General features: G+C 43.1%; 1 protein-coding gene across 2 annotated transcripts; it reads left to right on the top strand.

Annotated features, from left to right (window-relative positions):
- Positions 1-450: 450 nt before the first annotated feature.
- Serpinb12 (serpin family B member 12) lies at positions 451-10,169 on the top strand. 2 transcript variants are annotated; one of them, XM_076837241.2, is made up of 7 exons: positions 451-618; positions 1,432-1,500; positions 2,319-2,459; positions 3,693-3,810; positions 7,580-7,722; positions 8,672-8,839; positions 9,765-10,169. In XM_076837241.2, the coding sequence occupies exons 1-7, from the start codon at positions 451-453 to the stop codon at positions 10,167-10,169; spliced, it is 1,212 nt and encodes a 403-aa protein (XP_076693356.2). The 2 variants fall into 2 exon arrangements, with proteins under 2 accessions (XP_076693356.2, XP_076693355.2); XM_076837240.2 differs by having other exon boundaries at positions 1,432-1,563.
- The last annotated feature ends 5,633 nt before the right edge of the window (positions 10,170-15,802 follow it).

The following is a 15,802-nucleotide window of genomic DNA, read 5'->3' as shown; positions in this document are numbered from 1 at the left end:
GCCAAGAAATGTCAAGATTGCTGGCAGCCACCAGAAGCTGGAAGAGAAGATGTTCCCTGAGAGCCCCCAGAAAGAACTGACTCTGTCAACACCTTGATTTTGGACATCTATCTGCCAGAACTGCAGGAGAATATACTCCTGCCGTTTAATGCACTCAGTTGGTGGCAATTTGTAAGGCAGCTCTGGGAAACTAATTCATACCACTGAACAAAAATGGATTTCTTTCTCCATGGATACAATACTGGCACCATTGTTTGGATATATAATGATGGGTGACCTTAGTTTTCCAGTTTATTAATTATTTATTATTAATCACACATTGAATAATTGTCTATGATTTTATCTTGAGTATTAAAAATGATTTGTTTGTCTATTTGCCTATGTTCTCCAATCACCACTTTCTCTCTCTCTCTTTTTTTTTTTTTGTTTTAGGCAGTTGTCAGTTTTACAATGGAGTCTCTGATTGAAGCAAATACCAAATTTTCCTTGGATCTTTTCCAAGAGATAACCAAAGATGAGAGTCAAAAAAATATCTTTTACTCTCCTCTGAGCCTCTCGGCTGCCCTGGGCATGGTCCGCCTGGGGGCTAGAAATGACAGTGCTCGTCAGATTGATGAGGTGTGTATCCATGAAGGTGCTGCATGGGGTCCTGGACTCCGGGTGCACATTCCAAGTCAGATGCTGATCCTCTGCTGAGCTGATCCACTGCACAGTGGGCTTGCTTGAGTCCTCACCTTCTCTTCAATTCTACCCGTCTTCACGGTTCCAACTCCATCTCCTTATGGAGCTTCCCCAGCCTCCCCCCAGCAGACAGCTCTTCCCACTCATCTTCTTTGTCTCTATCTCTGTCTACAAGTCTGTCTCTCTATAATTATTGGTAACGGTATTAGCTGGTGATTTTTAATATGCGTGCTTTCTCTCTTGCTTATTCCATTAACTAAATATTTATTAAGCACCAGGTATTTGTCCAGCAGCTCTCGTTCTCAGTGTCCTCCTTAACCCTTCTTTTTCTCTCTCACTTCACACCATGTGGGTCAGAAGATTCTGTTGACTTTTCTTTCCAAATATAACCAGAATCCAGATGCTTCTTGCTGTCTCCCTGAGGCCTGAACCTCACCATCTCTTCTAATATGGCACTATGGACAGTCTCCTGAAGCTGTTCCCGTGGGCCATCTCTTCTCAACACAGCAGCCCGAGAGCCTTTTAAGTCCCTAACTGCTATCCTGGACAGAGGGAACATTCAGTTACTTCCTCTGCATTCAACCCCAGATCTAAGGAAAGAAGCCTTCATTTCTGTGAATGATGGTTGATTATTTCGTTCGACTGCATAATCATTGTTACTTGTCACATTATAAAAATGTGACTGAAGCTCTCTCTTTGTACTTCCTCCTGTTCATATTGTCTGAAAGACCCTCCCCCCTCATCACGCAGGTACTACACTTCAATGAACTTTCCCAGAGTGAAAGCAAAGAACCTGACCCCTGTTTGAAAAGCAAAAAAGCCGTAGAGGTTGACAGTTCTCTGGAAGGGCAGAAAGAAACCACGGAGCCTCTGGATGTGCAGGTGAGCTGCCGCCCTGAACTCCTGCCCTCTTCTTTGCAGACTGCTGGTTGTCGACTGCAACTGGAGAGGGTTACTCATTCCCCAGACATTAGGTCCTGGCTGCCGTGAACAGCAATAACCTCATGTGACCTATGATTCCTTTGTAATTATGCTTTTTATACATCCCTGGCCCTGAGTTAGCTTCTTAATGAGTAAGACCTGGTATCTTCTGCTCAGGATTAAAAAAAAAAATCTCAGCCCACATCCCCATTACTCACCTGCCTCCGCAGACCACAGGCTCCCAGGATGGAGTGTGGTTGAAGGTGAAGGGGAGCCAGGGGTCAAGGTGCAGTGGAATCTGCCTCCCTCCACCTCTGCAGCTCTGTTTGGTGCTGAGAGATGCCCTGACACACAACTTGCCGTGGTCAGCTCAGCCCAGGGGTAGGGAGGACATTCTCCAGGCTCTCCCTACCTCTAAATTTAGGAGGTGGAAGACAATTGGATTTTTTGGTGTCCTTTTGAATACTGAGGAAGCCAGGGTGCCCCTATGCATCGCTGGGTCCTAGACACACATTTCCTGAGTGATCTTGATTCCACTGTGGGAGCCATGGTTTCCCAGGGACCCCTCTCACCTCCTTTCTTTCTTCTTCACCTCAGAGAACACCCAGCAACTCTGACTGGTCTCTATGAACCTACCTGTCCTTCAGGGGTGTTTAGGTGCGTATCACTTTCTGATAGTCCTGTTTGAGGTCGTGATTTGTCTCTTCTTTTGTTAGGCCAAGTCCTCCAGTGATAAGAACGAGCTGCTCAGCTGCTACTTCGGAAATCTTCTCTCCAAGTTAGGCAGGGTCAAAGTTCACTACACCATGAGCATGGCCAACAGGCTCTATGGAGAGCAGGAATACCCCATCTGCCCGGTGAGTAGAGTGCGACGGGGACGAAAGCGATCACAGAGTGTGCTACTTAAAAAGCAAGAAGCGGGATAGTTCACCTGCCACCGGGCACACAGAGTTCTCTCATGGGAGGCTGTGCTGTGGACTGGTGGGTGTCCAGGTCCACCACCTCCTGTCCCACACCCACCTCTCAACTCAAGTTTACGAGGTCTGTTGTAAGTGTGCAGAGTGGGTGGCGAAAGGGCCATGTGCACAGCCGCCTTGGGAGTGTGCGTGGGCTTGCTAATGACATTCTAGTGACCTTCTTTCCCAATCCAGGGCCCTGGTAGATTTGGGCTGCCTTCAAGGCACTTCTCTAAAGTCCCCTTTGGTGCCATGATCAGGGGGCCCCAGGGGAAGTGACGTTTTGGGAGCCAGAGCCGTAGATCTGGTCTCTGTGACTCAGCAGCTTCTACCTGGCAGAGTGTATCTCAACTCGGGCTCTGGTTGCCCTCCAGTCTCCAGGAGGAGCCACATACTAAGCAGAGACATGAGGGGTGTGACCAGTGGCCCATATGTGTCGCAGCTGTTTAGAGCTGGACTATAGGGGGAAGGAGAGAGCCTACTTTTGACCAAAATAAGTGCGTTCTTTTACAGTGGGAATGACCGGTTATTCCTTGAAAAATAAATTTGGGGATATAAATTCAGATATGATACAATTCATCTATTAAAAGTATACAAATCAACATTTTTGGTATATTACATTGTTCATTTAAAAATCATGATAAAAATACACATAGCACAAAATTTGCCATTTTAACCATTTTTAAGTGCATCATTCAGTGGCCTTAGTTACATTCATAGTGTTGTGTAGCCATTACCCTATAGACTTGGGAAACTTTTTTATTACCCCAAATGAAAACTCTGTGGGCATTAAGGAGGACTTTAATTCTTAAAAACAGAAGCATTTTACAGCTAAGTCTCTTAAGTTACTCTATATTTACTTTGTGATGTCTCCACATATGGATTGTTTGGATAAAACACTGTCTGGCAGGAAAACCATCTGCCATTGTAACTTCAGACAGCTTCATGTGTCGTGTCCTGCCATGGTGGCTAGCCAGGACTGGGGTAGAGAGAGCCCGACAGGCCTGCTCCCCCAGCATTAGCTGACCAGGAGGACATCTTTCCCCTTAGGCTTCCCGTGACTACCTTGTTCTAAACTCGTGGCATCTCTGCATGATTTTATTGTGCTCTTTCCCCTCTATTCCAATTGAACAGGAGTACTTAGATGGTGTGATTCAATTTTACCACACGACGATTGAAAGTGTGGATTTCCGGAAAGACACTGAACAGTCCAGACAAAAGATCAACTTCTGGGTTGAATCTCAATGCCAAGGTAAGGAGGACCAAACGCAGCGTAGCTGCTATTCCTTTCCGTTTCAGAGAAGACTCATCGGCAAGCCCAGCTTTTCAGACTGTTGATCTTTGGGGGACAGATGCTCACATTTGTAGATTGTGTTCAAAACTTGTTTGGAATGAGCATCAAATGTTTCAAATGCTTAGATATTTTGGTTACTTATTATTGCTCTTTTGCTTGAACATAAATAAAGATGAAATGCCTGTCAACCAAGCCTAGGGCTGGCAGGAGGTCAACTCCTGGTTAAGATTATGAAGTTATTCAGAGGGACATGGAAATAATAAAACCCTTATACTCATCACCTTTTCACTATGTGTAAAAATGTTTCCTGAGTGAAGGAGAATGTAGAGACAGTGGCAAGTGTGACACTTTGAGGCCAACATAAATGGGAGGCTCTTCTATTATAGAACTCTTCCTGCCCAGCTCCCAGCCAAATGGAGGTCTTTAAGTGGAAGAGAGTCTGTAGGAATACGGAGCGTCTCAACTGGCCATTCCTCCCAGTCATGTTTAAAATATGCCCAGTGTCCTCACTCACAAACCCACGTATCAACCACACTTTCCTGGCCGCCACGTGCATCCATCATGGACCCTCCCCACCAAGGGCACTTATCTACTATGTCCTGCTCTTTTAACTGTCCTCCTTACAAACTTTCTTAAAGTCACTCAGATATGTGGCTCTTCCAAGAAGCACATAAATCATGCTGCTTTGGAATAATATCATTCTTTGTGAAATACTTATACTTTTCTTGAGTAAGAGGTTCTTCATTCTAGAGATACTTGCATTAGAAACAAAACAAACTGAAACTATGTCTGAAAGCAGCTAAATTAGTCACGGTCATGGTGTTGCCCACCATGCTGGTTCTCAGTGGCCTTGGCTGTGGAATGACAGGGTAGACACTGGAAGGTCTCTTGCTTCCTTAAAACCCATGATTCTCTAAAATGATGTTTCTTTAGTAAGTAGAACCATAGTCTCATATTCTGAATCAGTTCTACAGGCTCTCATTATTATTATTATTATTATTATTTTGATGCTTCTACTGCTTTATTATGGAGTTTCCCTCTGCTGGTATATATGGGTCTCTAGCACTTTTGGAATCATACCAGTGTCCTCAGCACTGAATGTTCATTTACCCATAATCTTCCCTGTAAGGTATCCATTGAGATAGAAGTTCATCTGTTATATTAGCATTACTGAGAGCTCCATTTCTTGGACTTACAACATCACATAACAAAAATAATATGGCACACTTAAAAGTATTCTTTGAGCTATTGAGTATCTCAAATTACAGCAATGGTTGTGGTGTCTAATATTTACTTATAATTAATATATAAGTTTACATGACTTAATAAGGGTCCACCCAAGCATGGAAGTTTTCAGTATTTTGTTTGTTTTGTTTTACATGATGAACTAAGAGTAAAAGAGAGCTAGAAAGGGTTTAAGGCAGGGTGTGTTTTTAAAAGACGACTCTGATTGTGGAATGGAGAACAGATCAGAAGTGGACAGAAGGAGACGTGAATGTAGATGGTCAGGGCACCAAGACAGAAGAAGAGGAGCTGGTGGCTGGGACCAGTTGGTGGCAGAGGAGGTGGCAAGAGGAGGTTGGATTGGAGAAGTACTATGAGGTGGAACAGAAGGATTTTTATCAACCACTTAGGTAGGTGAAGGATTGTTTGGTAAGAGCTAGAGAGTGACTCATAATGCTCTGATCTGAACATTTTAATATACCCAAATGAAGAAATTGCCTATCTGCCACCCTATTCATGTGTCCTATAACATGTGTCTATTATTTTAATGATAATTTTCAAAAAATTAAGGATTTTACTATAGGGAAATATACTCTATCCATGATCACATTTTTAAACAATTGTTTCTAAGGGCATCGTGGAATGTAATCTGTACATGTAATTATATCTGTAATCCCAGTCACTTAGACTGAGGCAGGAAGTATGCAAGTTCAAGGTCAGCCTTAGCAACCCAGCAAGACCCTGTCTCAAAATAAAAATTAAAAAGGACTGAAGATGTACCTTAGGGGTAAAGTACCCTTGGATTTAATACCCAATACCCCCTCAAAATGATAAAATATTCACAAAAAAGTTTATGTCCTTAGGTTTGAGGTCTTATTTATTGTAGTCATTACTATTTAAAGATTAGTTTTGTTCAGGATGTGTATATATGTTCGCTGGATTGATTTAGCTATTCTGTAATGTCTACATATTTTAAAATGTTATATGGTACATGATAAATATGTACAATTATTAATCACCAATTGAAAAGTTCACTTCATTGTGAACTTGCTTCTGGACTCAGCCAGCATCGAGAGGAGTCAACTTCTCCAGGTCTTTTTTCCTATTTTTTGGTTACTTACAGTGGCCTTGTCTCTCCACTCCATTTCCTCCTAGATTTATCCCCCACTAGCCCATGTCAGAGACTCAAACCTCCCACAGGGAAGCGGTCTGAGGTCTCGTTGGCAGTCCCTGGGAAAGGAGGCTGGAGACCAGCCGCATGTTGCTCTAGGTGCGGCCTAGACAGTGCTCCCTTCTTCCAGTGCACCCCGGGGTTGCAAAGCCCCAGGAACTCAACCCCTCAGGCCAAAAGGGTTTTAGCATACAGAGCCCAGGCAAACTGCTGAATGCAGACCAGGGCATTTTTTTGCTTGCCCACTTGGGGTCGAGGAAAATGTTCATATACCTGAGATAAAGGTAGAGGGCTACTTCTGCCTTCACAGTAGGATGGTAACCCTGGGCATCTGCTCACATTCTTAGTGACTGCAGTCTGGGAACAGCAGTGGACTTATTTCAGTTGTCTTTGTTACCTGGTGCAATGCCCTGTGCCCCTCTCTTCCATCAGCAGGCTTCTGCTTCTTGTCTCTAGTCTTCCTCACGCAGCCCCAGGTCCAGCTTACCTCTGGTATTTCTCAGGGATTTAAGTCCCAAGCTTCCTGAGGTAGAAGGGTCTTCCCTTCTCAAACCTCAGCCTGTGTTTAGTAAGCGGTCATTTGGTACATCCGGGTGGAAGGATGCACCTCGGGGCGGGGGGCTGCTCCTGACAATGTGGGGCTTTCCTAGTCATCCCCAGTGCTGTGTACTGTGGGTCAATAGAGGGAAGACATCAGGCTGAGCCTAGGTGGCCTTGCTGCTTCTTGGCTGTTGGGCATCACCTCTCATTGTCGCAGTCTGTGTTCTATAAAGAAGAGATAACGTACGTGCCTCTCATGGCTTATGTGGGGTGAACTGAAAGAAGGCTTGTGAAAGTCCCCATAAAAGAGGCTTTATATCAAGGCCTAGTACATTTTTGTGTGTATTTGTTTATGTGTAACCCTATATACTGCACCTTGATGAGAGCTTGAAAGAGGCAGTTATTTATATTTATTTATTTATTTATAGCTATTTTCTCAAGCAGACTCCAAAATAGTCAGGTGGTCGGATCTCTAACTTGAAAGATAAACCATGGCATTAGCTACCTGATGACAATTCCAATTAAAAGTGGAGTGGAGAGTTGGAGGAGAGTCCCTTAGTTCCAGTGTCTGATTGGATACTCCTTCAGGGCAAAGTGGGGGTTCCTCTCCTCCTCACCCTCCTTTACCTGCACTGCTTCTCCACCTGCAGCACCCTCACTTTGTTTTCTTGTCAACTCTTGAACCAGACACTCTAACTCTGAGGATGTTTAGATGCATTAAAAAATCCTTGTCTCGATGAAGACTTATGACATAATTCACACTCAGGATATTCTCCGGTGCATCTCTATTAGGTAAAATCAAGGAACTCTTCAGCAAGGACGCCATCAATGACAAGACTGTGCTGGTGTTGGTGAACGCCGTGTACTTCAAGGCCAAATGGGAACAACGTTTTGACTGTGACAACACAGTTGATGAGCCTTTCTTTCTGAATGAGGTACTTGTACGACAGCCTGTAGATTTTTAGATATTCCATTCGTGATTTCCCCTGACAATGGTTTGCAGTATGTGGTCCCCTAACAATGGTTTGCAGGTCTCTGAGTTGCAGTTCACATTTACGATCCTAGCACTTAGGGGCTGAGCCAAAGTCAGCACCTGAAGTTCCTTGAGCATTCTTGTGCCAGTTGCTGCACTGTCTGCTTTCTGTTCATTATTTCATCTGTCCTCCAAAATGACGTTATGAAGTGGATGCCACTATTACAATGTAGGAGTTGAAGGAAAAATGCAAAGGCCAAGTTACTCAGCCATGCATTAGGAGTCACCTCTGTGTTTACCCCCAAACCCATGTTCTAAGCCACTGGGATGAGACGAGGCAGCCAGCCACTGGTTAGCTGTTTTGCTTTGTTATTGGGGATAGTTTTTGCCCTTCAATGTCCTAGATTGCTGACTTCCCCACCTCAAGGTTATTGGGAGGCTCGGGTGCTCTGGGTAGTGCCCTTTCCTCTGAAGGAAACTATGGACCTGGGGCTGTTATTTAATATGTGGGTGATTACCATTTAGCCATGGGTCCTCTGGATGCTGTGGAGGGGTCGACCAGGCCAGAGGGGACGGTGGCACGAGACCAAGGGGCTGGGTTGGAGTAGGCCTAGGAGATGGGTATCTTGCTGGGCTTGCTTTGGCTGACGAGGCTGTGGGAGGTGTCTGGATAGGAAGCCTACCCACAAAAGTCTTGAGAACTGATTAAAAACACAGGAAGATCTTGTTGGCAGAGGAAAGACTGACTGCTCAATGGACAGAGGCTCTCCTAGGAGGGGTTGCTGCTTTGGTTTGGGACTTCTGGTACAGACTCTTCTCATCTTGAAGAAGCCCTGTTCTCAGGGAAGTTGGGACCATGGGGGTTGTGAGCTCACATGGCCAACTGTGACTTCCTGCCTCGTCACCCGCAGAATGAAGAGAAGAGCGTAAAGATGATGAAGCAAAAGGGCACGTTTAGAATCGGCTTCATAGAGGAGCTGCAGGCCCAGATCCTGGAGATGAAGTACACCACGGGGAAGGTCAGCATGTTCGTCCTGCTGCCACCTTGCTCCGCAGACAACATGAAGGGCCTGAAAGAGGTGAGTCTTCATTTCATGTCTGTACTGAGTTCACCTGCAGATCCTTGGAGAACAATACTATTATTATCCACCAACCTGAGAAAGAATGGTATCTTAGCTACCAGAGATATTGAAGACTTAAAACAATTTGAATTAGATGAGATATCTTTTCTTATTTGTTTAAGCCAAAAGAATGCATATGGAAACTATTGAAATAGAAGTGTCATCTCTTAATTCGTAGCCTTCTGCAATCATTTTTCCCGACCAAGGAATCTGAGTGCTAAGTCACTTGAGAATTGTTACAAATGAAATAGCTTTCCGTTTTCCCTGAGTATGCTGACTTCTGGTCTGTTCCTTAGACTACTTTGCTGTAGTTCAACTAAAGACTCTCTAACTGCATTGTGTTTTTGGATGCAAACACTTTGACAAAAATACTTTAATGAAGGAATTAATGCAGGCTGGGGAGGCTATCCTGGGGTAAAAAGATAGATGAGGGAAAAGGTGAGAGAGAAATATTACTCTAGTAATCACAATAACAGTAACAACGATTATTCAGAATTTACTATGTGCCAGCACTTTGTTAAATACTTCACATATGTTATTTTGCTCAGTCCTTGAGAGAGCATAAACGTCTTATCTCTGTTTTATAGAAGAGGAAATTTAACTTTGAAATGTTAGGGCTTGCTCAGGCTCGCCCAGCTGAGCTTTGCTGGTCTTTGAACATGAGTCTGTCAAGCACCAAAGCATAGTGGAACCCAAATTGTCCTGTAACTTTTAGAGAGGAAAGAGGTTTCCTTGGAGGAGTTTTAAATGAAATCAGAGACCATTTGAGGGTTAGAGAAAGATCTTGAAGATTGTATGTAACTGACTGTCAAAAGGGACTTAGGCACTTAATTCTTTGCAGGTTTACAGTCTGATCCTTAACGTTATTTTCTTACTCTTGTAGCTTGAAAGGAAAATAAGTTATGAAAATCTCAGGGCCTGGACTAGCTCAGAAAACATGTCAGAAGCAAAGGTAGCCATCTCCTTCCCCCAGTTCACCCTGGAAGACAGCTATGACCTCAACTCCATTCTGCAAGACATGGGTATTACGGATATCTTTGATGAGACGAAGGCTGACCTCTCGGGAATCTCTCCCAGCACCAATCTGTACTTGTCCAAGATTGTGCACAAGACCTTCGTGGAGGTGGATGAAAATGGCACCCAGGCAGCTGCGGCCAGCGGGGTGGTTGGCATGGAAAAGTCACTGCCGTCCTGGGTGGAGTTCAACGCCAACAGGCCTTTTCTCTTTTTCATCAGACACAACAAAACCCAGACCATTCTTTTTTGTGGCAGGGTCTGCAGTCCTTGAAGGGACCCACTGTCCAGCACTGGGGTGTGGGAGGAAAGTGGCAACGGTCTTCCTTCCCCTGTGTAATGAGGGCACCTGTGCCTTTGCTGCTATCCAGAGCTGACTGCATCCTGTTCCAGCCCCGAGCTGCCTCCCCCAGCCATCAGCCGGAGTTTGTCCTGATCTTTTTCACCCTGAAGCTGATTTTCATCTGTCTGTTCCTAATGAAGGGCCCTTGCTGCCTCCCTCTCCCCTTCTACCTGCAACTTTCAAGCATATAAATTCACCCTCTGTGACCTGGTCAATGCAGTTTCGAATGGTATTGATTTTATGTAAGATACCTACCTCCTTATGAAGGAATTCTGAAAGCTCATTGACAGAGTACCTTTCAGAGATGGAAAACTCAGAAGCCACTTCAACATGGGGGTAGCGAGAATAAACGTTTGGAATGTGTTTGGGAAACTCAGCTCTGTTCTAGGGCAGTTATGGTCCTGGCCTTGCTGGGCAAGAGGCCCTGCCTCCTCCTCTTACTTCTTCCACTGCATGGAAGATGTCCTGGAAGGTCTTTTCACTTGGGAGAAAATAGCATCTGGGGGTGTATTTAAACCAAAGTTCAAGGATGTGTGGATCCCCAGCCAGCACTCACTATGCATACAGCGGGAGAATATTTGTACTGTGAATTTGACTCTGACCCAGGAAAGTGATAAGAAGATTTAAAAAAGTTTGGTCTCAGTTTTTCTTATCAAAACTGCTAGAGTATCATGAAGCACTTCCCCTGTCTCTTCTTCGTGCCCTTCCTTAGAGAATTCCCATCTGTAGCTCATTGCTGCCAAATGCCCAGTGTGTTGTAGTGGGCAGCTGGACTCTCCACTCCCTGCTCTCTGGCAGCAGGGACCTATTTGCCCTTCCAGGGGGCCTTATGCCTGGTGATGCTACTGGTAGGAACAGTCCTGTGCCTGGGCTGATGCAGGTGGAATCCTTCCCAGGATGTCTGGTGGCTTCGTACTGAGGTCTAGGTCACTGTAAGTATGACACCTGAGTGTTCAGACCCCAGACCCCCCCGCTCTGTTCTCTTAAAGAGCTCTCTGAGTTCATGATATCCCTTAGAGAAAGGCCCTGAATGACCACTGCCATGTCCAACTCTAGGGATTTGTCAGTCTCTTTTGTGATCTGGGTTGTGGTCCAGTTTTACTTCTGTGCCTGTGACTCTCCTGCTCCCAGCTGCCCCTGTGCTGGTTGAGGGTGGCTGTGGCAGTTAACTTAGGAGTAGGAAGGTCACCTTTACATGACCCAATGCTGACCTCCTCCCCATCCCTTGGTGTTGAGGGCCACAACAAGTTGCTTGTCACCTCCCGGTTATTTGCCCAGCCAGACTGAGGCACCTTGGGACTTCTTTGTGCTCTGAGAGGCAAACTCCATTCTCTCCCTGCAGTCTTCTCTTTGTGGAAACTTATTGATGGAGTAGAACAATCTGTCACTCACTGGTGATGTGGGGCGGTGCGAGGCAGGAAGGAACTTTCTTTTCTCTGCTTTTCTTGTACTAGCAAGATTGACCTTGCAATACGGCAGCTGGAGGCAGAAAGAGCACCAAGTCGGTAGGTTGCTGTGATTGCTAGAAAACCCACTAGATGAAAATCACGAGGAGGACAAACTCCTCTGCTTTTCAGTTCAAGGTCCCCTCCGTCCAGCAACGTTGACTGGTAAAACAAACAAGGAAATGAAGATGACAAAACAATTGCTTTCTTATTGCTATGACTATTCTGGGAAGGGGACCATGGGTGGATAGGCCCTTATAGGCTCACTGACGCTGTGCAAACAGACCAGAATCCCGAAAATCCCAGTAAACAGACTCTGTGTTCTCTTTTATCTTGACCCAAGTCCTCCTTGTGATTTCCTGCACTGTTGAATAAATATTCTCTCCTCAAACTCCTCCCCACTTTTTTCCTTGAGCTGGGGCAAGCCAGAACAGGTTGCTCCATTCCTAATTGCTGTTTACTTCTTTTGCATGCATGGTATCTTCAAAATCACAACATCATTAACATGAAACAGAGGTCCAACTGGGGCAGCAGAACGAGGAATCTGTGCAGCTGTCTCAGTGGATTCTTTGCTCCATGAAGAATGAAGATGAATTCCACATGAATTCTTCATCCTCCTTCTTCATGTTAGGTTTTCGTTTCCCCAAATCCATTTTCTTATCCTAGTCTTTGCACTCAATCTAAATAATCCAAATATTTTTCTTTTTACTCAATAAAAATAACAAAATAAATTCCCATTCATGCATATTTCTAACTGAGGATATTAAGTCTGTAGACTTAATTTGCAAGTTGTCACATTCTAATACAACAGGTTTTCCTTCTAAATAATGTTATCTATCATGTTCATCAAAGTTTTAGTTACAGACGGGTGAAAAAGATTTCAAAAGCATTCAGATGAATAACAGTGGGGTTGACAGAAATCCGTACACCCATTATTGACACACAAACATTCTGAGTACATCATCTCATAATCCAGATAAAAAATATGGGAAAAAATATAAGATTATGAAAAAAATAGTGGTAAGTAAGAAAAAATACATCATGATATAGACACAAAAAGGAGACGTCATCAGAATGATTTATAGCAAGAAGCAGAATAAGATTTTAGAAAACTTTTTGGCATACTTAATAGTAGTATTTCAATAGACCAGGCATCTATGGGAGTAGATTAGATAAATGCTCTTGAAATATTAGAAGACTGCCAGGGGAATCAAAAGCACAAGAAGAATTTAAATAGGTTTTAAAGGCAATCAAGGATCGAAACTGGCTCACTGAAAAATTTAGTGATGAATAGGGCACATTCGAATTCTTAGGACGTACAAGAAATAATAGGAGGGAAGCTGGAAGACACAAAGAAAGAATAGAAAGTAAACCCAAGAATTATGGTGTTTCTGAGGAAGAAAGTGGATTACTGGCATGGATTCAATAATCAAAGACATAATGTAAGAAAACCTTCTTGGATGGTTGCCTGATTACACCTATTGATTTCCAAGAAAAGTAATCAAAAATGGACATACCAAGAAAATTGTAAAATAAATGGTTGATAAAATAATCTTATCAGTACCTAAGGAGAGAAGAGAATAGTTTATGTGTAAAGGATAAAAAAAAAAAAAAAAAAAAAAAAAAAAACAGATGGGCCTCAAACACTTTTTTGTTTTTGTTTTTGGTTAAATTTCTGAAGACAATGAAACCTAGTCTACAGATATGAAGGGAAAATACATGATTAAACAATTTCATACTTGGTCAAGTTAGTTTTGTGTGAAAAACAAAAGAAAATTGTTTTCAGACATGCTTCTCTGTGTGAGTGTTGATATATTTAAATTCCCAATACCTGGCACCATGCTGGAAATATCACAGAAACTAAAATTAAATGCATGTTGTTTTGAGTGAATCTAATATAGCCAAGACTCAAAAATCCAGCATAGAAATAACTTCAGTAAAAATATGACCTCAGTTTACAATCAAAGTAAAAAGAGAAATTCCTTATTAAAATTCTCACTATGCCTAACAGTTTTTGGCAGCGGTAATTCTTTCTGTTAGCACTGATTTTCTTTCCTTCTCTCTCTCTCTCTCTCTCTCTCTCTCTCTCTCTCTCTCTCTCTCTCTCTCTTGTTGGATCTAGGCATGGAATGAGTTTCAGTACTCTGAATAAAACTCCAGCCATGAAATCTCTGAGTTGGAATAGTGGTAACACCTAATGCTATGGTCTGGTTGAGTGCCAAAATTGGTCAAAGACCTTCATAGGCAATAACACGTTTAATCCTCTCAGTTATCCTGAGGAGTAAGTTTTTATTATTGTTCACAGTGAACAGATGATAAGTAATTGCCTTAAAGTCACACAGGAAGCAAATAGTTAACCCAGGATTTGAACCTGCTGTCTGGCTGAACGTCTTACAGTTGACAGATAACCACTACTTTATCTTTCCAAATAGAAGTAAAGAACACAAAAGATTATTTTCTTCCATTTTTTTTAAAATTTTACATATGCAAACTGTGAAGGCTAAAAACTTAATCAAGGTAAAGTTCTGGGTGGTGGAGTAGAGTCTAGAGAATGCTGGTTTTTAAAGATGGTAGATAGAGGACTCAGGAAGCTGCCGTTTATAAGGTAGCAACCACTGTGGTGGCTGGTTTGAGGACAGCAATAGCAGCAGCCAGGCAATATCAAAGAGAAGTTTCCACACAAGTTTTGAAGCCATGGTCCACTTGTCTAAGAGCACACCCAGTCCCTCCCATTCCCAAACTGTGAAGGCCAGCTGTGGAAAACCCCTCAAGTGCATGCACTGCCCCCCTAAAGAGGAGATTGAATGAAAAAATAAGCCTATCACATAGACCTTCCAAATGTGTGAAGAATACAACATACTGAGGAAATCAACCTCAGCTGAGTTACTAGGTCAAACAAGAGACTTTAAACATGTAAATAATAAGATTAATAACATCCATCAAATAAGGCCAAGGAATTAAGAGATTCATTTATAGTTTCTGGGATTAACTTAGTTATTACAAATGATCAGTAAATAGACTGAGTATCAGAGTGCACACAGCTGAGGGTCAGCTGGAAGATTGAGTTTTGGAGTTCTAGGGGAAAAAAAGAATAAAAAGGCAAAGCAATAGAAAGTACTTAAAAAGGTTAAGAGTCATTTGAGGTAGTATAAGAAGTTCTAACATTCATTAATGGACATTTCAGGGATAAGAACAGAAAGAATTGAGGGAATGAAGTTCCTTAATACGTACGAAATTAAAAACAATCATATTTCCACCCTGGCAAAATTACAGAGGATCAAAGAAAAAAGAAAGTACTCTAAAAGCATCGTGAGTTACAAGAAATAGAATTTATAAAATGGAATGAGAATCAGATTGAGTTCAGGTTTCTCTTTGGTCCTACAAGAAGAAAGAACCTTATTTTAAAGTTCTGGGGAAAACATTATGAAAGTCAACTGTCTTGCACATACAAGTTGTGGGTATTCAAGTGTGAGAGCAACTTGCATGAACACCTGTCACCTTTAACCTAAAGGAATGTCTGGAAGTTCCAGTCCAAAAAAATCTAAAAATGAACTGGTGAAGAAAATCTGGGATATGGCTAGCAATGATGGAGAGAGAGAGAGAGAGAGAGAGAGAGAGATAGAGAGAGAGAGAGAGAGAGAGAGAGAGAGAGAGAATGAATTCATGAGGGACTTCCATGTATGGATATGGAGGCTAAGAAGTTCCAGCAACGGCCATCTGCCAGCTGGACAGTCAGGACAGCCTGTGGCATAGTCCAGGCTGAGAGGGAAGGCTAACCACCAGGTGAGTGCAGGTGTGTGTGTGTGTGTGTGTGTGTGTGTGTGTGTGGTGGTGTGACTCCTGTTATGAGCATGACTCCAAGTCTCCAAGACTGGGCAGCCAATGGTGTTATTCCATTGTGGTGTGTGTGTGTGTGTGTGTGTGTGTGTGTGTGTGTGTGTGTGTTGGGGGAAGTGCTATTTATGTGCACTCTGAAATTATGATTTTTAAATGATATTTAGTCCATGGGGTAGTGTTATGTTGCAGCTTTGCCCCCTCATGATTGATTTATTGGGGAGTATTTCCATCAGCTGAAAGGTGTTGCTCCACTGTTTTCTTTTCATAGTAATTGGGAATATT

The sequence above is a fragment of the Callospermophilus lateralis genome, chromosome 17, assembly GCF_048772815.1.
Source record: "Callospermophilus lateralis isolate mCalLat2 chromosome 17, mCalLat2.hap1, whole genome shotgun sequence".
Taxonomy (NCBI): Eukaryota; Metazoa; Chordata; class Mammalia; order Rodentia; family Sciuridae; genus Callospermophilus; species Callospermophilus lateralis.
The sequence above is the reverse complement of the archived record's forward strand: the minus strand, read 5'-3'. Positions and strand labels throughout refer to the sequence as shown.

What these genes read in the sequence shown, in the direction of transcription:
- Serpinb12 (XM_076837240.2), top strand. Translation starts at nt 451, where the DNA reads ATGGAGTCTCTGATTGAAGCAAATACCAAATTTTCCTTGGATCTTTTC. An exon ending in AGCCTTTCTTTCTGAATGAG is followed by an intron (nt 7,723 to 8,671) that starts GTACTTGTACGA and finishes CGTCACCCGCAG; the next exon opens with AATGAAGAGAAGAGCGTAAA. An exon ending in ACATGAAGGGCCTGAAAGAG is followed by an intron (nt 8,840 to 9,764) that starts GTGAGTCTTCAT and finishes TTACTCTTGTAG; the next exon opens with CTTGAAAGGAAAATAAGTTA.